Consider the following 22,281-nt stretch of genomic DNA (forward strand, 5'->3'; position numbering starts at 1 on the left):
ATGTTCACTGAGGGTCTCAGAAGCACAGGGTTTCCTGAATTGAAAGGTATCATGGACCCCTTGTCCTGTTGTAGCTTCACTACAGTTTTGTTTATGAGCGGTATCGGATGATACGCGTATAGAAGGCCTGAGTTCCAAGGGCGAGCAAAGGCGTCCTTGGCTGGCTGGTATTTCTGTCTGTGGAGAGCGCAGAACTTGTCCACTTTGTGATTCAGGTGTGATGAAAAGAGGTCTACTGTTGGTTGTCCCCAACGTTGAAATATCCTGGTCGCTACTAAGGGATCCAGGGACCACTCGTGTGGTTGGAACTGACGACTAAGTCGATCTGCCACTACGTTGTGAATCTCAAACAAAAACTGTATGTAATGGTGTATGTTCCAAATATAGCAATACTAAAACACCGTTATAGAATCGCTGAAAGTAATATTTGTGTGTAACTTGTGGATACCTCAAACTTCACATGGGCTATTATTGGGAAGCCTCACGCTCGGGTTCTGCAGTGTATTAACGTGCTGCTGTGCATGTCAATCACAATAGCTTTTGACTATGCTCCCGCTTTTGTAACCATCGGTAACCACATAATTTAAAAAGAGCAAAAAATGTAAACTTTCACTCTTTTTATAGTTATGCAGGTAAAACTGGACACTTATCTGAGCTTGTCAGGACAGTTTATAACAACACCGACCCAACCCGACACGGTACGTGTTTCGAGGGCTTCATCAGGGGTGGAGAAGTAGTGCAGTGTTTTGAGTCACTGTCTCTCTGCATATACTGCTGCACGGTTTCAGCTTAACTCTGGCAGAGTTAAGCTGAAGCCGTGCAGCAGATGAAGCCCACAAAACACGTACCGTGTCAGGTTGGGTCGGTGTTGTTATAAACTGTCCTGACAAGCTCAGATAAGTGTCCAGTTTTACCTGCATAACTATAAAAAGAGTGAAAATTTAAAAAGAGCAAAAAATGTAAACTATGTGGTTACCAATGATTACAAAAGCGGGAGCATAGTCAAAAGCTATTGTGATTGACATGCACAGCAGCACGTTAATACACTGCAGAACCCGAGCGTGAGGCTTCCCAAAAATAGCCCATGTGAAGTTTATGAGGTATCCACAAGTTACACACAAATATTACTTTCAGCGATTCTATAACGGTGTTTTAGTATTACTACGTTGTGAATGCCTACGTTGTGAATGCCTGACAGAGTGCGTCAGGGCCCAGTTCCAAATCTGTGCGGCTTCTTGACAAAGGAGATACGAGCCCGTACCTCCCTGTTTGTTGATGTACCACATGGCTACTGTATTGTCCGTTTGAATGAGAACAGTCTTGTGTGAAAGGCAGTCCTTGAACGCATGCAGAGCATAACGTATAGCTCGAAGTTCCAGGAAATTGATTTGAAATTTTGCTTCGAGTTTTGTCCAAGTACCCTGGGTTTGGAGATTGTCTATGTGAGCTCTCCAACCCAAGGTGGATGCATCTGTAGTTAAAGTTATCTGGGCGACTGGTTGCTGGAAGGGTAGGCCCTTGCGCAAGTTATCTTTGTTCGCCCACCAAAGTAGAGATGAACATAGCTGGTGGGTTACTTGAATTGGAGAGGACAGTGGTTGAATGGCTTGGATCCATTGTGATCTTAAAGTCCATTGGGTTACCCTGATGGCTAGCCTTGCCATAGGAGTGACATGAACTGTGGAGGCCATGTGGCCTAGTAAGGTTAGAAATTGATGAGCTGTTGCTCGTTTCCTTGAGTATAACGAGTTTGCCAACAGGGAAAGTGTGTCTGCCCGATCCTCGGGTAGAAAAGCTTTTGAAAGTATGGTGTTTAATTCTGCTCCTATGAATTGTAGCAGGTAAGACGGATTGAGATGGGACTTTTGATAGTTGATGAGAAATCCCATGGAGTGAAGTAGAGTTATTGTTCGACTGAGGTAAGCCAGAGCTCCTTGTTGAGATTGACTTCTGATGAGCCAGTCGTCCAGATAAGGGAAGACATGAACACTTTCCTTGTGTGACTATGCTGCTATTTACTGCCAGGCATTTTGTGAATGCTCTGGGAGCTGATGCAAGTCCGAATGGTAGTACTCTGTACTGGAAATGTTGATGACCCACCATGAAGCGCAGGTACTTGCGATGAGGAGGAAATATTGGAATATGAGCGTAAGCGTCTTGAAGATCCAGAGAACAAAGCCAATCTCCTGTTTGAAGAAGTGGAAGCATGGTGCCTAGAGAAACCATCCTGAACTTTTCTTTCTTCAGAAATTTGTTGAGATTTCTGAGGTAATAATGGGAATAGAATCCTCTGCCCTGCTGAGTCCGGGGCACCGGCTCTACAGCCCTGGCTCTCAGAAGGGTGGATAATTCTACTTGTAGATGGATTATGTGATTTTTGCTTAATGGAAAATATTTTGGAGAAGAATCTTGTGGAATTGAGAAAAAATTGAGTTGGTATCCTTGAGATATTATTGCAAGTACCCATTGGTCTGTTATTTGTACCCAATGGTTGTAAAATGAGGATACTCGGCCTCCTACCGGTAGGTTTGGTTGAGGGTTGTAGAGATGGCTTTGGTCTCTGGTGATGGCCTCAAAAGCCTGCAGCTGGTCCCATCTGCGGCAGAGGTTGAGGCCTAGCAGCTCTAGGTTGCCTAGGCTGAGATCTTTGCTGAGGCCTAGAAGATCTGCCTCTTGATGCTGGAGGGTAGTAACGCCTTTGTCTATAGAAAGGTCGTCAGGTGGAGAAAAAAACTTTACAAGTTCAAATGGTCGATGTTAAAATGATAAAAGACTTGGCATACCAGTCCAAAAGACTGGAAGCATTGGAAAATTACAACAGACATTTGAACTTACGATTCTTAAATTTTCCTAGTGCTTTAGGAGAGGATGTTCAAAGCACATTGAAAAAATTTTTCCTAGAAATTCTAAAATTTGAAGAATCTAAATTGCCCATCATAAATAAGGCCTACTTCCTGACTAAGATTGAAAGAAAAACCGAAGGAGACCAACTGGCAATTTTTGAGAATTTAACTCAGTTTATTGAAAGTTCTGCTATAGAGATATTGGGCAGGGGTACATTATTGGTATCTTTTGTCATAGAAAAAGATGTTAGCAATGTGATGAAAGCATTCTTTCAAAATTCTTCTGAAACCTTTTTTGGCCAATTGGTCAAGATTTTTCCCGATTTTGCCAGACCCACCCAATTAAGAAGACAGGAGTTTTTAAAATTGAGACCTCAGGTAGTAGCCCTCGGCTACACTTTCTTATTAAGATATCCGTGTAGATGTCTTATTAAGGGTAAAGGTGAAAGTTTTGCATTTACTGTTATTGAACAGCTGAAATCTTTTTTAAATGCAAGAATGGTGACCATAGCCCCACAATAATGTTTGGTAATCAGTAACCAATTGGTAACCATCAAAAATCGTTAAGCTAGTTACTTAAACTGTTTCTTTGTTATCTCCCCTTTGGATTACAGGTCTCACCCACCCATGTTGCCTAGGAGAACATATATTGGTTAAGATTGAATTTTGTTTGAGATGTTATCCTTTTACTTTTTATTATGTATCTCTTTATTTCTTTATCTTGAGAGTATATTCCATGTATACTTTGTGAAAATTCTAATAAAGTGCAAATTAAAAAAAAAAAAAAAAAAAAGAAAGGTCGTCGAGATTCCTTCCTTGGAGGTCAGCGAGATGATTGTGTGACAGAATCCTGTGGAACTGACGACAGCCGTCGCAGGGTTTCTGTGTGTTCTTTTAATTGTGCTACAGCATCCTGTACCTTAGAGCCAAAAAGGTTGTCGCCCACACATGGTAAATCAACCAATTTTTCCTGGACCTCAGGTCTGAGGTCCGAGGCCTTAAGCCATGCCCAGCGACGTGCACTTATACCAGAGGCCGCTACTCTGGAGGCCATTTCAAAATTATCATAAGCAGTCCAGACTTCATGCTTGCCAGCTTCGAGTTCTTTGTGTATAATTGCTTGGGCTGCTTCTTGATATTGCTGTGGAAATGAATTTGAACAATCTTGCATCTGTTTCCACAGGTTTCTCTGATATTGCGACATGTATAACTGATATGATTCAATTCTCGTGTTTAGCATGGCTCCTTGATAAATTTTCCTGCCCAGGGAATCCAAGAATCGATGATCCTTGCCTGGAGGAGTGGAGGAATGAGGCCTTATCCGTTTTGATTTCTTCTGTGCAGATTCCACAACAACTGATTGGTGTGGAAGTTGTGCTTTCTGGTAGCTGGAAACAGACACTACCAAATAAGTAGTGTCCACTCTTTTATTGATAGCTGGTACTGAGCATGGGTGCTCCCAGAGTCTATGCTGTAAGACTAGGAGGACTTCATGGACAGGTATAGCCAAGGCTTGCTTTGGAGGATCCACGAATTGGAGGACCTCCAGTGTTTGCTGTCTAGCATCCTCTTCAGCTGCCAGAGTAAAATGGTATGGTGTCCGCCTTATCCTGAACAAAATTTGTGAAGGATAAATCCTCCAGTGCAGATTTCTTTTGTTCTTCTGGAGAGGAAGGATCAGACATAAATCCTTCAGAAGAAGTGTCTGTATGCCTGTCGTCCCAGGTATCATATGGATCGACCTGATGTGGAGACGTTGGAGAAGTCCTTGGTGGACGAGGAAGTCCTGACGGACCTGGCTGTGGATCATCCAAAGGTATCCGTCCAGGGACTTCTTCTCGTGGCTTGGATGGAGTTGATGGAATAGCACCGACTATTTCATCAAATTTTTTCATCAGAAGCTCGTACAGTGCGAAATCCGGATGTCCTGGAGCCTCAGGTGACATCGGCATCGATGGTATTGGGTCGGGCATCGGCGATGGAATCGGCATCGGTATCGATGGTCGCCTCGGTATAGACTTTGGCTGTGGTACCGGCATCGGTGCGGGCACCGGCATCGACATCTTTTGATCCTTCAAGGCTTGGAGCACCGCTTGACGGATGAAATCCGACAATTCCTTCGTGATAGCTGGTGCAGGCAGAGCAGCTACACGTAGTGGCGGTGGAGGTGTCGATGGTCCTTCCACAGGGCCCTGTGGAGGTTCGACACTTGGTGCTTCGACATGGGATAAAGGCCTCGGCATCAAAGGGACCGGTGTTTCCTGGATTCTAGGCCGTTTCGCGGTTGATTCCTCCGGAGAGAGAAGCACCTCTGGTATCGATGGGTGTCGGTGCCGATGGCGATGCTTCGGACGGTGTTCGGTCGCTGACTTCGTCGATGCTATCGATGGTGTCTGCGATGAATGATCCCCCGACTCTTCTGGACAATGTTTTTTTCAAAATATAGTTTGGAGACTCTGGCCGGAGATGACTGAGTCGATGTGGAAGGGGAAGGCAGAAGCTGTAGATGGAATAAATGCTCCATCTTTTCTTGACGGGCCTTTCTTCCCTTCGCCGTCATTTCTGCACACTTGGGACAGGTTGTTACGTCGTGTGTTTCTCTTAAACAAAGGTCACACTCGAGGTGTGGATCTGTAATGGACATTGTCCGATTACAGTTGGGACATTTTTTAAATCCCGAGGCCATATTTTTTCGTCGACAGCCTTTGATGAAAATGAAAAAAAAAGAGAGGAAAAAATTTTACTCAAAGAGTAAAAAAGAGACTAAGATTTACTCACCAGCCGGTGGTAACCCGAGAGACCCCAATATGGGAGAGAATAAATGGTTTTTAAATCTGATTTTTAGTCAGCTGTGAGAAAAAAAACTCACACAGGCTCCTGCTCCACGATGCCAACAGCAGCGCGGAAAAACGAAGACTGAAGGGAGACCCCTGTGGCAGAGAATATCATGGCATGCTGGGCGTGCTCTGTGGGCTCAGAGTGCCAGTCAAAAGTTTCTAGAAACTTTGACAGAAAGTTTTCCGCAATAGGGCTCCATCAATGATGTCACTCATATGTGAGGACTAGCATCCTGCTTGTCCTGGGATAAAACACATGATAAGATTATTAAAGATTTTCAAATGGGTAAGCAGTGATACAAAACATGGATTTTGTACCTTACAAATTGATATATTGGAGGACTTGAAGTGTATATATGTATGTGCTTTCAAATACAACAAAGGACAACCTTAAGAACACAGTTGCTGTTCACAAGTAGGTTCCCTGGTTTAATGTCTCGATGTAAAATGCCAGCTGAATGAAGATATTTCAGACCTGAAATATTAATGGAAAAATAAAACAAATATTAACAGCAAATACATTTTGTGATCTAGAGATGCAGTGACCTTAATATTATGGGATAGACATTTTATTGGTAAGTACAACAGGCAGGAAATCATTAAAGAAATCACAAATTGTCTCAGCAGACTTTGTTCTTTCCTAACTTATGTAACAAAGTACTTCGGTGACTGTCCGAGAATACATTTTTGCCTGCTATACAGGTTGTTTAATTATAGTATTAGAGGAGCTCTGCTCCAGTAAAACTGATTTACAAACACAATCTCACTGAGGGGTGTTGAAAAGTATCAGGAAAGAAGAGTTTAGTTTTGATGTTTTTTCACAGGAAGATCAGACGTACCAAAAGGTTGATAAAACTGTACTATACTTATCAGAATGGCTCTGGATTAGTTCTGTAGAAATTCTCGTATGCAACTCCTTAAACAAAACGTTAATGATGCTAAGCTCTGAAAGAGCTGAGGGTTAGCAGTTTCTCAAACAAATATTTAAACTTACAATCTTATATTGTTTTTGTGCCCTGATATGCAAATGCTCCATCTGCAAATTAAGTTTCATTTTTGTTGATGTTATAATCTTAACCTGTATTGTTCTTATTCTAGTGATTACTTGTGCTGCTGCTATATTATTCTTTTGGCTAGAGAATAAAAAATTGCTTGGGGTTTTACTGAATTTGTACCTGTTTAAGGAAGAATTGTGATTTTATATCTGGACATACACAACAAAACATGAAATGCAATACCTGTGGCACAGAACATTCTCAATTGATCAGTATCAAAGTCCTCTGAGCACGGTCCTAGTATATGACCAAGAAATTTCACAGCATATTGTTTTTATTGTGACAGGTATAATGTACTTAGCAGTTATTTTCAATCCATATCACTCAATTTGGTAGTACTCTTCAATAGCGATTTATATAGGAGTGAGCACAACTCAGGCCATTCACATGAAAATGTTGCCTGCTTCAAATCACCTACTTCTTGACAAAAAAGGAGTAATTACTGCTTACCTAATAATTTCCTTTCCTCTAATGAGGGCAGGCCAATCCCCACAAGTGGGATATGCAATTCTGCCAGCAGATGGAGATGGAGTAAGAAGCTGACGTTGAGTGGCGTGCCTCAGGGATCTGTACTTGGACCGGTGCATTTTAATATATTTATAAGTGACCTGGAAAGGGGAACGACGAGTAGAGGTGATCAAATTTGAGGATGACACAAAATTATGCAGAGTAGTTAAATCTCAAGCGGATTGCGATGAATTGCAAGAGGACCTTGCGAGACTGGAAGATTGGGCTTCCAAATGGCAGATTAAATTTAATGTGGACAAGTGCAAAGTGATGCATATAGGGAAAAATAACTCTTGCTGTAGATACACAATGTTAGGTTCTATCTTAGGAGTCACCACCCAGGAAAGAGATCTAGGCATCATAGTGGATAATACATTGAAATCATTTGCTCAGTGTGTGGTGGCAATAAAAAAAAAAGCAAACAGAATGTTAGAAATTAAGAAGGTAATGGCAAATAAAATGATGGCTGTCATAATGCCTCTATATTGCTCCATGGTGAGACCACATCTTGAATACTGTATGTAATTCTGGTCGCCGCATCTCAAAAAAGATATAGTTGCACTGGAGAAAGTGCAGAGAAGAGCGACCAAAATAAGGGGCATAGAACAGCTGTCCTATGAGGAAAGGCTAAAGAAGCTAGGACTGTTCAGTTTAGGACTGAGGGGGGATATGATAGAGGTCTACAAAATCATGAAAGGAATTGAACAAGTTAATGTAAATTGGTATTTACTCTCTTATAGGCCGATACAGTATGGACGTGTAAGAAAAAGTGCGGCAGTGCCGGGTGCCCGCGCATTTGACGCGCACACATTTTGGTTCACAAGCCGCTCGATTCAGTATTTAAATTAGACGCAAATCCAAGAGGTGGCAAATGAGCGCCAAAGCGTGCCCATGAAGCGGTAGGCGTTCACAATTCATTTTACTGTATAGAGCGGTATACAGCGCATATACAGTATCCATGGTGCGCTGGTACCTGTCATTTCAAATGTCATTTCAAATGTCATTCCACCAGGTAAGTGGATGGTTCTTTTCTACAGACCCCGCATGGACACCGGAGCTGCTGCCCTGAGCATCCGGACGTCCTCTTGTTCGGAGGCCACCCCCAACCTTCCACGTCCAGGCGCCTGGCTGAACGTCCAAGGTCGGGGCTTCCGTTCATGGACCTTCCCGCCTCTATCCGGGTGTCCATGATTGGAGGCCCCGCTGCCTTCCAACGTCCATGGCCGCTGCCTTGAGCGCCCGGCCGGACGTCCAAGGTCGCGGCTTCCGTTCATGGACATTCATGTACGTTCCTGCCTCTTTCCGGACATCTATGACTGAAATGCCCCGCTGCCTGTACGGACGTCTATGCTTCTGTCTGGTTGATTTCCCCTTTGTATTCCATGTGCTCCTCTTCTGTCTGGTAGATTTTCCCTTTGTATTCCGTGTGCTCCTCTTCTGTTTGGTTGATTTTCCCTTTGTATTCCATGTCCTCCTCTTCTAACTCCAGGGTCAGAGTAGGCGGTAAATATTGAGGTAAAAGACACAGTAAATAAGCTGGTTAAAAAGGCGATAATTTGGGCGCACGTTACTGTATTGGGGGGAATAGCTAATCCGATCATTAACATATCATATACATGCGGCAGGCGGAAATGGATAAGCATCTTTTTCATCAAGCGCTAAGGACGCGTAAAAGCCGATACTGAATCACGGGTCCGTCTTATGTGCTCAAAATGTGCGTCCAAACCGGGTTAAAAAACGGGCAACCGTGGCCGCGCTTTACTGTATCGGCCTGTCAGATAATAGAAGGACCAGGAGGTGGGCATTCCATGAGGTTAGCAAGTAGCTCATTTAAAAAAAAAAAAAAAAAAAAAAAAAATCAAAGAAAATTCTTTCACTTAGTGCATAGTTAAGCTCTGGAATTCATTGCCAGAGGATGTTAATGTAACTGGCTTTAAAAAGGTTTGGATAAGTTTCTAGAGGAAAAATCCATAAACTGCTATTAATTAATAAGCAATAGTAGCCTGAGATTTATTTAATATTTGGGTACTTGCCAGGTACTTAGATTGGCCACTGTTGGAAACAGGATACTGGGCTTGATGGAATCTTGGGTCTGACCCAGTATGGCACATCTTATGTTCTTTTTGATATATAGTCCTGCCCCAACATCAGCCCACAAATATCCTCTCGAAAAGCCAAACTATGGACAAACTGATTAAACTCGAATATGATTAACAACCACTCATGCTTCCAACTAATAGGAAAACTGAGTTCAGTCAAAAGAATAAACTTATTCACTAAACTGAGGGACTGGATAAGCCACTTACTAGTCTTCAAACGAATAGCAGGAACAACACACTGCAATGTCTGCACTGAAAAGGCAAACCAAAGGTAAAAATGCAGCAACCGAGGGCGGGTCGGGGACTGGCCTGCCCTGCCCTTAGAGGAAAAGAAATTATCAGATAATAGTAATTTCTCCTTCCTCTGCATTCAGGCAGGCCAATCCCAGCCAGTGGGATGTACAAAAGCTACTCCAGAACAGGGTGGGAGGCTGCCTGCAGTCCAGTCAACACCACCTACACGAATGTCGTGTACTCTCGAGCCCGAACATCCAAGCGGTAATGCTTGGAAAAGGGTGCAATGATGACCACATTGTTGCTTGGCAAATCTTGACAGGCGACAACAATTGAAGTTCCACGCATGATACCGCCTGAGCCCTCATGAAATCTGGTCTAATCTGCTTCAGCAAAGGAATTTCTGCAGGCACATAGGTGGCTGGAATGACATCCTTAACCTGATGGGCTATAGTGACCCGGTTTGCAGGAGCACTTGTTTGCCGCCACCATGGAGCACAAACCGGTGATCAGACTTCCGGACAGATTTAGTAACCTCCAAGTACTGCAGCAAACATCGCTTGATATCCAAGGTACACAAAAGATGATACTTTCATCTCTGTCCCTGTCCACTGTAGGTGGGAAAATGGACTGATCAAATGAAACTCCAAAACCAGTTTTGCCAAAAAAGAGAGAGAGCATAGCCCAAAACTGTACCACTCCCAGAGTCATACTCAGAAAGGGCTCACGGCAAGAAAGGGCCTGCAGTTCGGAAAACCAACGTGCAGAACAGATTGCCACCAGAAAAACTGTCTTCAAGGTAAGCAGCTGCAAGCAAAGACCACGCAGTGGACCTGCCAAGAATTCCAGGACCAGATTAAGGTCCTAACAGAGCCTCTGGAAGCCATAAAGGAGGACGAAGATGTTTAACTCCCTTCAAGAACCGGGACACATCGAGATGGGAAGACAAAGGCCTACTATTGACTTGCCCCCTTTAATAAGCGAGGGCTGTCACTTGAATCTTCAAGGTGTTAAGGGCCAAACCTTTATGTAATCCATCCTGTAAGAATTCCAAAATTAAGGGAATAGCCAACTTGAGAGGCTGAGAACCTCACTCGGTACACCAGGCCTCGAAAACTCTCCAAACTAACATAAGTCAGAGATGTAGGAAATTTCCTGGCCCGAAGCAAAGTGGAAATCACAGTAGGCGAATAACCATGTTTTAACAATCTAGCCCTCTCAATGGCCAAACCGAAAGACAAAATCAACCCAGATCATCATGTAGAATAGTTCCCTGCCGCAACTGATCCTTTCGAGGTGGTAGTCTGAGGGGAGTGCCCACCAGCAGTCACTGCAGATCGGCATACTATGGTCTCCAGAGCCAATCCGGAGCCACCAAAAGGTGGTGTCGGCTTGACTTGCAATCTTCTTACCAATCAGAAGTCAAGGTGGGAAGACATTCAAGGAGGCTGCCCTTTGGCCGCACTCGAATGAGAGCATCGATGCCCAGCGCTTTCGAGTCCCGTCTGCGACTGAAAAACTGAACTTTTACGTTGTCAGAGGCCACTAGCACATCTAGTTATGGGCGGCCCCAGCACTCCACATTGAGCTGAAAGGCTTCATCCGTTAGCTCCCACTCTCCCGAGTCCAAATTCCTCCTGCTAAGAAAGTTGGCTCTGACATTGTCCTTCCTGGCAGTGAAAGAGGCGGATATGTCTGGCAGGTATTGCACTGCCCATACCATTAGCAAATCTATCTCTTCCAACACCTGTAGACTCTTGGATTCTCCCTTATGATTGATGTAGGCCACTGTCATATTGTCTGACATTATCCGGACCGCCCAAGCCTCTAGGCGCTTGGCAAACTGCAAGTATGGTAGATGAACCGCTCAAGCTTCCAACCGGTTGATGCTCCACTGCCGCTCCTTGGCATTCCAGCGACCTTGCACCATCAGCGCCTTACAATGAGCCCCCCAACCCAGGAGGCTTGCATCTGTTGTGAGCACTAATCAATTCGATATCTCCAAGGAAACACCCTTCCTGAGATGATCCGCCTGCAACCACCACTGCAACTGGGCGCTCACCTCCAATGGCAGGAGAAGTCTCACCATGTAGTCTTGCGACTGCAGGGTCCAACGGGAAAGCAACGCATGTTGAAGAAGTCGCATATGAGCTCTTGCCCAGGGAACTACTTCCAATGTGGCCACCATCAAATCCATGACCTGTAAATAAGACTGCACTGTCTGGTGACCAGTGCTTATCAGGGTGCAAACTTGAGCAATGAACTTTGAATTCAACTCTCCGGCAGAAACATTCTTGCCTGCTTTGTATTGAAGTGAACACCAATATACTCCAGCGTCTAAGATGTCTAAGTTGCTCTTGGCTAGGTTCACCACTCAGTGTGGCTCCTGTTGTAAGGAGATTATCTTATGAGAAGCTCAGAGTCTTTCTTCCTTACTTTTGGCATGAATCAACCAGTCGTCCAGTTTGGCAGGAGAGGTGTTTAGAGTATCAAAGGCTGTGAGTTTGAATCCAGCTTTGGGAAACAGAGGGAAGTTGAAAGTGGGTACTAGTCAGAATTTTAATAGACTTAGTTTTTGGGTACTTGCCAGGTTCTTATGGCCTGGATTGGCCACTGTTGGAAACAGGATGCTGAGCTTGATGGACCCTTGGGTCTGACCCAGTATGGCATGTTCTTATTTCCTCATTCCGAAGAGAAACGGAGGCTTGCGCCCATTCTTGACCTCAGGGCGTTGAACAAATTTCTCTTAAGAGCAAAGTAAGTTGGTTTCTCTGGGCACTCTGATATCCCTCCTCAAAAGAGAAGACTGGCTCTGCTCCCTTGATCTCAAGGAAGCTTATGCTCATATAGTTATCTTTCCTGGCCACAGAAAATACCTCTGTTTCATGGTGGGGAAGGCTCACTAACAGTACAAGGTACTGCCCTTCGGATTGGCCTCAGCCCCTCATGTTTTCATCAAATGCCTAGCGCTGGTGGCTGCATATCTCAGGTGCCATGCGGTGCACATCTTCCTGTACCTAGGCAACTGATTGATCAAGAGCAACTCCAACATAGGGGCGTTGAATGCTTTAGCCCTGACTGCGCAGACACTGCAATCCTTGAGGTTTGTAATCAACGCCCCAAAGTCTCACCTCTACCCATCTCCCCAACTGGGAGCCAGCTTGGATACGGCACAAACGAAAGCATTTCTGCTCCGCGATTGGGCTCTTGCCCTCGCCTTGTTGGCAACCTTCATGCGCAGCAGCTGGCATGTGAGTGCCAGCCTTCTGCTCCATCTGTTGGGCCACATGGTAGCTTCAGTCCAAGTTACTCCTCTCGCCTGTTTGTGCATGTGAAGGGCACAACTGACTTTGCAGTCGTAGTCTCAACAGGCCTCCCAGGACCTCGAGACCTGTCTCTCAGTCATGGAACCTCTGAGGGCATCTCTGTCCTGGTGGGAAAACCTCTCCAATTTGGAGCTGGGAATTCCCTTCCAGGCTGCCCTGCCTCGAGTGGTCCTCACCACAGATGCCTCTCCTCAGGGCTGGGGAGCCCAGGTGGACAGCCTTCACATGCAGGGTCTCTGGACTGCCCAAGACGACTGCTGTCCAATAAACATTTTAGAGTTTCGGTCAATCTGATACGCCCTCTGGGCCTTCCAAGACCAGTTGCCACACAAGGTAGTCCTGATTTGGATGGACAAACAAGTTGCGATGTGGTATGTCAACAAGAAGGAAGGCATGGGATTGTTCCTCCTCTGTCATGAGGCGGTGCAGGTGTAGTCCTAGGCACTGTCACAGGGGATGTCACTATGAGTGACGTACCTGCCTGGGACTCTGAACATACTGGTGGACTAGATGAGCCTCTCCTTTCAGCCCACAAGTGATCCCTAAATCCGGAGGTAGCAGCCAGAATTTTTCATCAGTGGGGAACACCAGATGTGGATCTCTTTGCCTCCCCATACAATTACAAGGTGAGCAGTTTCTGCTCCCTGTTGCTGGGGGGCAGACATCTGGCCTGCGATGCCTTCTCCCTTCACTGGGGGAAGGATCTGCTGTACACATACCCTCCTCTCCTGCTCCTCTTGAAGACCCTACTGAAGCTTCAACAGGACAGAGGGAACATGATCCTCGTGGCGCCTTATTGGCTCCGACAGATCTGGTTCCCTCTCCTTCGTAATCTGTCGATCAGGGACACCATTAGGCTGGGGATTGTGCCTAATCTGATAACTCAGAACCAGGGCACCCTGCGCCATCCGAACCTTCGGGTATTGGCCCTAATGGCGTGGATGTTGAGTGCCTAGTTCTTCAGCCCCTGGCCCTCTCGGGCAGTGTCTCCCTGGTGCTGGTGCCTTCTAGAAAGCCTTCCACCAGGAAGTCTTATAGTTTGAAATGGAGAAGATTCTCTGCCTGGTGTGTGGGCATGGCTTAGATCCATTCACATGCCCCCTTCCCAAGCTTTTGGACTACTTGTGGCACTTTTCCAAGTCTGGGCTTCAAACCAGCTCAGTCAGGGTTCATCTTAGCGCCGTGTACCATCAAGGTGTCACTGGCACGCCCATATCGGTGCAGTCTTTAGTGAGTCACTTTATGAGGGGTCTGCTTCAATTGAAGCTCCCTCTTCAGCGTCCTGTTGCATCCTGGGTCCTCAACATTGTCCTGGCGCAGCTCATGCATCCTACCCTTCAAACCACTGTGTTCCTGAAACCCGAAGTTTTTCACCTGGAAAATTATATTCCTGGTGGTGATTACTTCGGCTCAGAGTCAGCGAGCTTCAGGCCTTGGTTATATTACCACCATATACGAGGTTTTTTCATGACTGTGAGTTCCCTAAGTTCCTACCTAAATTTGTGACTGATTTCCACATCAATCAGTCCATTGTTTTACCCACCTTCTTTCCCAGGTCTCACTCCCACCCAGGGGAATGGACTCTTCACACTTTGGACTGCAAGAGGGCCTTGGCTTTCTGTTTAGAATGCACAGCTGGTCACAGGCAGTCCACTCAGCTCTTTAGGTTCTTTGATACCAATAGGCTGGGAGTGGCGGTGGGTAAACAAACTCTATCCAACTGGCTGGCGGATTGCATCGTCTTCTGCCAAATCAAAGCTCACTCTGTGCGGGCCATGGCGATAGTGGCTCATCTGCGAGCGGTTCCCATCGTCGAAATTTGCTGCACAACAATGTGGCACTCCCTTCACACATTCGCGGCCCACTTACTACTTGGACAAAGATGGTCGACAGGACAGTGCCTTTGGCCAGTCTGTCCTATGCAATCTCTTCCAGACTTAAACCCAACTCTCTGCCTAGAGCCCCTTGTGTGCCAGGCCGTCCTCTGCTGGCCAACAGTACCACTGTTATTGCTGTGCCCGTTGGCAATTTGTTTTGGTACCTGTTGGCCGCACCTGGCAGGACTACAGAGTTTCTCTCTCAGTTAGCCTTAATAGAGCAGCACAGGATGATGCAATTATATAGTTTTCCTTTTGGTTAGCTGAGACAGAGTATCATTTGGCTTGTTTATTGTAAGTTTTGTACTCGATTGGTTTGAGATGTGAGTTATTTTTTAATGAAGAGGTTGGAAACATTTTGCAGGGTTATTTAACATGGTCAGGAAATACCAAGATTGAATACAATGTTCATTGTGAGGGTGTTCTCATTTTGGTCAGTTTGAACAGAATAGCACAGCATTTCTGGTCAGCCTCGATTGAGTACTGTATGGCCATTCGATTGGTAGTTCTCTATTTGGTCGGTTTGTGGAGCGAGTTACTTTTGCTGATTGATAAAGGTGCTGAAAATGTGCTACAGGTATTTTCAACATAACCAGGTGATACTGAGTGATTTAACCCTTAAAACCTCTAAGTTTGGAAATACTGTGGTTTGTTCAGATTTGGGATAGATGTTATCAGGTTTAATGAGAGATTGCAACTTCCGGTTGGGTCATGCACTGCGTTTTTTGTGACCATGTGGTGGCAAAAACCCGGGTCAGGTGTACCCTTTGAGTATTTCTAAGGTTGGTACTTTGGTTATTAATATATTGTGCAGGTGGTTATATTTTATGTGATTTTCACAGATGGTTATTTTTTTGTAGATGTGATTGATTCCAGGCTGTCCAGGTTTAGAATATGGGCATTTTCCATAAGCAATTGTATATTCTTAAGGGTAAGTCAGTTTTGATATTGGGTGACAGTAGAAATATATACTTCTGTGATTAATTTTTTAAAAATGTTGTAGATTATGGGGAAATCACCTTTATTCCATTGCGCTGCATTCAAGGAAATAGTTTAACAGCATTTATAGCATAAATGTGAAGTTTTGCCATTTGGTGCTGGTTCTTCAATCAAGAGTCTGACTTAGCATTTTAAAAATTGGGATTTATGTTTGATTTACAATTCATGAAAAACTGGTAGTATGCAGGTCAAATGGGGAATCATCTGATTCAAAATCGGTGAAAAATCGATAGTATTCAGGTTGGAGGAAGAAATGTATTACCATAATCCCCCTGAGGAAGCCAATCTGGCAAAACAGCAGTGCCTGTTGGGGTTTTTATAGATATTTGGTTGATACTCAGCAGTGTCACAAGTCTGATATGCTTTTATAAATGAGTATAGATGGCTGTGAGTGATGGTGAGAATGGTTGCTTGGATTTTCCATTCTTAAGAGGAAATTTTTGGTATATTGTATTTTTATAAAGCTATGTATATATTATTGATATATGTGATTTTTATATTTCTTCTAGACATGTAAATCTTAATGAAGTCATTTTATTTAATCTAGTTTATAGTATGAAATCCTATAAGTAGTTACAATTATGTATATTAGGATCTATTTGTAAACTCCGATTCACGATTGTACCTTTACAGCTGATAGTGACATCTCATAAATATAACTGCATCATTCTTGATCTTCAACATCCCATGGTATAAGCCAGTTTCTTTATTAGTAATCAATAGCCCAAGGGCAATATGGCTCTAACATTTTGTCCTCATCTTCATTTACCAGAAGAACAACTGAACAACACAGTATAGGCTGTATTTTCAACATTTTTTAAATTAGTCTGAGAATGCACTACATACCCAAAGATTTTTTCAAATAAAATATCTTCAATGATAAAAATTAGAAATAAAGGAGGCTGATTAAGTATCAAATTAAAAAGAACTCAATTTAAATTTCAAAAGTCATTTTTTTGTGAAGTAACTGATAGGTTAAGAAAGTTATTTTTTATTACTAAAGTAAGTAACAATAATCTGGAATTCAAAGAGCAAACAAATGCAATCAAAAGGTCTCATTTTCACAAAGTGGCTTTTCACAGAGTGGAAGAAAACTCTACCCGCTGTGTGATGTTTCAATAGTATGGATGGCAAGGGGCAATTCCAATCATATTCAGCATTGAAACAAGGACTTATTTTAAAATTCTCCCAGCAACTCATCTGCAATTGCCAAGATTTACTGAAATAAGTTGTGCTGATAAAAGTGTCATGAATCCCATCATAAACAGTGGCAAACATCTGATCCCTCTTGGCAACGATATCACAAATGACATCATATTGTACTGACTAAACAGACTTCTAGATATAGCAAATAATTTATAACTGCTTTTAAAGGAAAATAGGTTCTTACCTGCTAATTTTTGTTCCTGTAATACCACAGATCAGTCCAGACAAGCGGGTTTTTAATCATTCCTACCAGCAGATGGAGGTAGAGAACAAAAAACTTTGGGCTCTGATATACGAGTGTGCCACCTGCAGTCCCTCAGAATTAATCGATATCCAAGCCAAGATAAGCAAAATAAAGAGCGAATGAGGCTCCCAACATGGATACCCCTGACCAACTAGATAATGCAGAAAACATTAAACCAAGAACTCAAAGCCAAAAAATGACAAATCTGCTTTGCAAATAACTACAGCAGTAGACCAATCAGTCTTTCGGCAGAGATCCTCAGGGCTGGCTTCTGGACTGATCTGTGGTATTACAGGAACGAAAATTAGCAGGTAAGAACCAATTTTCCTTTCCTGAACATACCCAGATCAGTCCAGACAAGCGGGATGTACCAAAGCCCTCTTATACTGGGCAGGAACCTGAAAGACCCGCTCGAAGAACACTCTCCCCAAAAAGGGGCCATCTCTGGGGCCCACACATCCAAACGATAATGCTTGGTAAAAGTGTGCAATGAGGACCACACCGCAGCTCTACAGATCTCCTGTGGAGACACCAGCTGACACTCAGCCCAAGACGTCACCTGAGCTCGAGTCGATTGAGCTCTAAGCCCCACTGGAACCGCTCTTCTTTTGGATACAATAAGCTGCAGAGATCATCTCTTTCAACCAACAAGACAAAGATGCCTTAGATGCCTTTTCGCCCTTCTTCACTCCCCCAAACAGGGCGAACAAATGATCCGAACGACGGAAAGCATTAGTGACTTTCAAGTAACACAATACCACTCGTCTCACATCCAAAAGATGAAGCTCCCGACCCATCGAGGGATCCCTATTCCAATCCAAAAACCCGGGCAACTCCACTGATTGGTTCACATGAAAAACTGACACCACCTTAGTAAGAAACGAAGGCACCGTTCGCAAGGACACCTTATAAGAAAATTACTTCTTACCTGCTAATTTTCGTTCCTGTAGTACTAGGATCAGTCCAGACGGTGGGTTATGTCCCCCGTCCAGCAGATGGAGTCAGAGTAAAACTTCGAGGGTGCTGGTATATAAACTGGTGCACCCTCCTAGATCCTCAGTATCGAGAATATCAAAGCCAAGCCAGAAAACTGGACAGACCAAGGATGATGGATCAAGCATAAACTCAACCAAAAGATTGAAACTGTGAACAAATTTATGCAACATGCAATGAGAACTGTCAAACATAACAACACACAAAGACCACTACCCCCGAGAGGGAAGGAGCAGCTAACAAAAGGACAGTAGAGAATAGTCGAGCAGGTTCATACCGGGTGGGCGTCTGGACTGATCCTAGTACTACAGGAACGAAAATTAGCAGGTAAGAAGTAATTTTCTTTTCCCTGTACGTACAGGATCAGTCCAGACGGTGGGATGTACCAAAGCTTCCCTACACCGGGTGGGTCCCTGAGAACCCTGCTTGAAGTACCCTGTCCCCAAATGAACCAGACTCCGTCATCGGTACATGGAGTCGGTAGTGTCTGGCAAAAGTGTGGAGAGACTTCCAAGTCGCCGCCCGGCAGATTTCTTGTATGGAGACGAGCTGCGACTCTGCATGGGAAGTTACCTGGGCTCGCAACGAATGCGCCTTGATACCCACCGGAGGATCCTTCCCGGAACCAATGTAAGCGGCAGCCACCGCCTCCTTGAGCCAGCGTGCGATGGTAGTCTTGGACGCCTGCCGGCCCTTCCTAGCACCCGACCAGAGTACAAAGAGATGGTCGGAGAGTCGAAAGTCATTCGTCACTTCCAAATAGCGAAGAAGCGCTCGTTTGACGTCCAGGCACCGAAGCGCCGCAGGGGCGTCCCCTGGGAAGGCTGGAAGTTCCACCACCTGGTTCATGTGAAACAAGGAGACCACCTTAGGCAAGAACGAAGGAACCGTCCGCAGGGAAACCCCGGAGTCCGTGAACCGCAGGAAGGGCTCCCTGTACGACAGCGCCTGTAGTTTCGAGATACGCCTTGCCGACGCTATTGCAACCAGGAAAATCGTCTTTAAGGTGACGTCTTTGATGGAAGCGTGACGCAAGGGCTCGAAGGGGAGCCCCCCCAGGGCTCTCAGCACCAAGTTGAGATTCCAGAAGGAACAAAGAGGACGCACCGGCGGCCGCAGGTGCTTAACTCCCTTGAGGAACCGGGATACGTCCGGATGAGACGACGGATCCGGTCTACCGGAGGCGCGAGCCAAGGACGCGAGGGCCGACATCTGCACTCGGAGCGAATTGTAGGAAAGACCCTTTTCCAGTCCATCCTGCAAAAACGCCAAGATGTGATGGCGGGAAGCTGCGGTCGCGAGGGCCCCCCGCGCCGAGCACCAGACCTCAAAGACCTTCCAGACCCTCACGTAGGCGACCGACGTTGAAGCCTTACGCGCCTTGAGGAGGGTGTCCACCACGGAAACAGCGTAGCCCCTGTTCAGGAGCGCCCTCCTCTCAAAAGCCACGCTGCAAGACAGAAGGGTTCCGCCTGTTCCAAAAATACTGGGCCCTGATGCAGAAGCCGTGGAAGGTGCGCGAGTCGGAGGGGACCGTCCACCGACACGCCGAGCAGATCCGCAAACCACGGACGCCGCGGCCATTCCGGAGCCACTATGATGACCTGGCCGTGGTGCCGTTCCACCCTCCGAATCACCTTTCCCACCAGTGGCCAGGGGGGAAAGACATACAGTAGAATCTGAGTGGGCCAGGGGAGAGCCAGAGCATCGAAGCCTTCCGCGCCGCGCTCCCGCCTTCGGCTGAAGAACCGAGGAGCTTTTGCGTTGGCGGCGGACGCCATGAGATCCATCGCCGGCGTCCCCCACCTGCGGGAGATCAGCGACATCGCCTCGTCGGAGAGAGACCACTCCCCCGGATCCAACGCCTGACGACTCAGAAAGTCTGCTTGAATGTTGTCCACCCCGGCAATGTGTGATGCCGCCAGCTGGTCCAGAAAACGTTCCGCCCACGCCATCAGGCGCGCTGCCTCCCCCGCGACAAGTCGACTCCTGGTGCCCCCCTGTCGGTTGATGTATGCCACCGTCGTCGCATTGTCTGAGAGGACTCGAACCGCCCGTCCCCTGATCAGGGGCAGGAACTGCACCAGGACTAGACGAACCGCCCTTGTCTCCAGGCGGTTGATTGACCAGGTAGACTGTTCCCTTGTCCACCTGCCCTGAGCCGAGCTCCGGAGACACACTGCTCCCCAACCGGACAAGCTTGCATCGGTAGTGACCACTACCCAGTCCGGCGTTTCCAGGGAACATCCTTGAGCTAGGTTCCTGGGGTCCAGCCACCACCTCAGACTGGACCGGGCGGCCGGGGGAAGTGGGAGAATCGCCTGGTAGTCCTGGGAGACTGGTTTCCATCTCGAGAGCAAGGACATTTGCAGAGGCCGCAGGTGTGCAAAGGCCCAGGGCACCAAGCTGATTGCAAACGCCATGGAACCCAGAACTTGGAGATAGTCCCACGCCGTGTGTGTCTGAAGAGACGCAAACCGGACGATTAGCTCCCGCAGCGCTTGAGCCTTGTCCAGACGCAGGAAGACCTTGCCCAGAGCCGTGTCGAACCGCGCTCCCAGAAAATCCAACTGTTGGGCTGGTTGCAGGCTGCTCTTGCTGAAGTTCACCACCCAGCCAAGGGACTGAAGGAAAGACACCACCCTGTCGACTGCCGCCCGTCCCTGCGACAGAGACTTCGCACGAATGAGCCAGTCGTCCAAGTAAGGGTGAACCAGGACGCCTTCCTTCCGGAGCGCGGCCGCTACCACCACCATAATCTTCGTGAAGGTTCTGGGCGCGGTCGCCAGGCCGAAGGGAAGCGCCTGAAACTGAAAATGTTGACCCAAGATTTTGAAACGAAGGAATCTGTGATGGGCCGGATGAATAGGGATATGTAGATAAGCTTCCGTGAGGTCGAGGGAAGCTAAGAACTCCCCTTGATGAACCACCGCAATGACAGAGCGGAGTGTTTCCATGCGAAACTTGGAGACCCGGAGCACCTTGTTGATTTCCTTGAGGTCCAGAATGGGACGAAAGGCTCCGTCCTTCTTGGGAACCACGAAGTAGATCGAATAATGCCCCGAGCCCACCTCTCCGAAGGGGACGGGCGAGATGGCTCCCAGGGTCAGCAGCCTGTCCAGCATGTGCTGCACCCCCTGTCGCTTGATACTTGACCCGCAGGGGGAGAAGATGAACCGATCCCTGGGGGCCCGCACAAATTCCAACGCGTAACCCTCTCTTACAATATCCAGGACCCATTGGTCCGTGGTGATGTTGGTCCATTCCTCGCGAAACAAAGCGATGCGACCTCCAATCCGGGGCAGCGAGGAGTGGACTGGCCTGACATCATTGGGAAGGCTTGCCTGAGGCTCCCTGAGCCGAGGAGTCCCTGGCCGGTCTGCGACCCCGAAAGGGCCGCGTCCACGTTTGCGACCTGGTGGAAGGTGTCCTAGGGCTCTGTGTTCTGGGGCCTCGGTAACGCCTCTGGGGGCGGTAGCGGTTCCTGGAAGTTCCAGCGTACGAACGAAAACCACGCTGCCGGTCCTCAGGCAACCTGTGGACCGAATTTTCCCCCAGGGTCTTGATGATCTGATCAAGGTCTTCACCAAAGAGAAACCTGCCCTTGAAGGGCAGAGCTCCCAGACTCGCCTTGGAGGAGACGTCCGCAGCCCAATTCCTGAGCCACAGGAGTCTTCTGGCAGAGACGGCTGATGCCATGGTCCTTGCCAGAACCCTCAGCAGGTCGTGCAGGGAATCCGCCCCGTAAGCAATGACCGCCTCCAGCCGGTCAGCCTGGGCTGCCTCCTCGGGCGGTAACTGTTGAGAGGTGAGGAGCTGTTGAACCCATCGAAGCCCGGCTCTCTGAGTCAGTGAACCGCAGATAGCCGCCCGGACCCCCAGCGCCGAGACTTTGAAGATCTTCTTGAGGGCGACCTCCAGCTTTCTATCCGAAATATCTCGCAGCGCGGTGCCCCCTGTGACCGGGATGGTAGTTCTCTTGGTGACGGCGGACACCGCTGAATCAACCTTGGGGACCCTGAGTAGATCCAGAAAGTCCCCCGGAAGAGGGTAGAGCTTGT

General features: G+C 46.7%; 1 protein-coding gene across 4 annotated transcripts in view; it reads right to left on the minus strand.

The window, feature by feature from the left end:
* Positions 1 to 22,281, minus strand: part of NLK (nemo like kinase) — a 642,623-nt gene that overhangs the window by 196,892 nt on the left and 423,450 nt on the right. For all 4 annotated transcript variants that reach the window (XR_003858197.1, XR_003858198.1, XM_029612542.1 and 1 more), the window contains one exon: positions 6,070 to 6,155. Coding sequence is in view for 2 of the 4 variants with exons in the window: in XM_029612542.1 (XP_029468402.1) it covers positions 6,070 to 6,155 (86 nt within the window). In the remaining 2 variants the exon portion in view is untranslated. The remainder of the gene's footprint in view (positions 1 to 6,069; positions 6,156 to 22,281) is intronic.

The sequence above is a fragment of the Rhinatrema bivittatum genome, chromosome 8, assembly GCF_901001135.1.
Source record: "Rhinatrema bivittatum chromosome 8, aRhiBiv1.1, whole genome shotgun sequence".
In the NCBI taxonomy this organism is placed as follows: Eukaryota; Metazoa; Chordata; class Amphibia; order Gymnophiona; family Rhinatrematidae; genus Rhinatrema; species Rhinatrema bivittatum.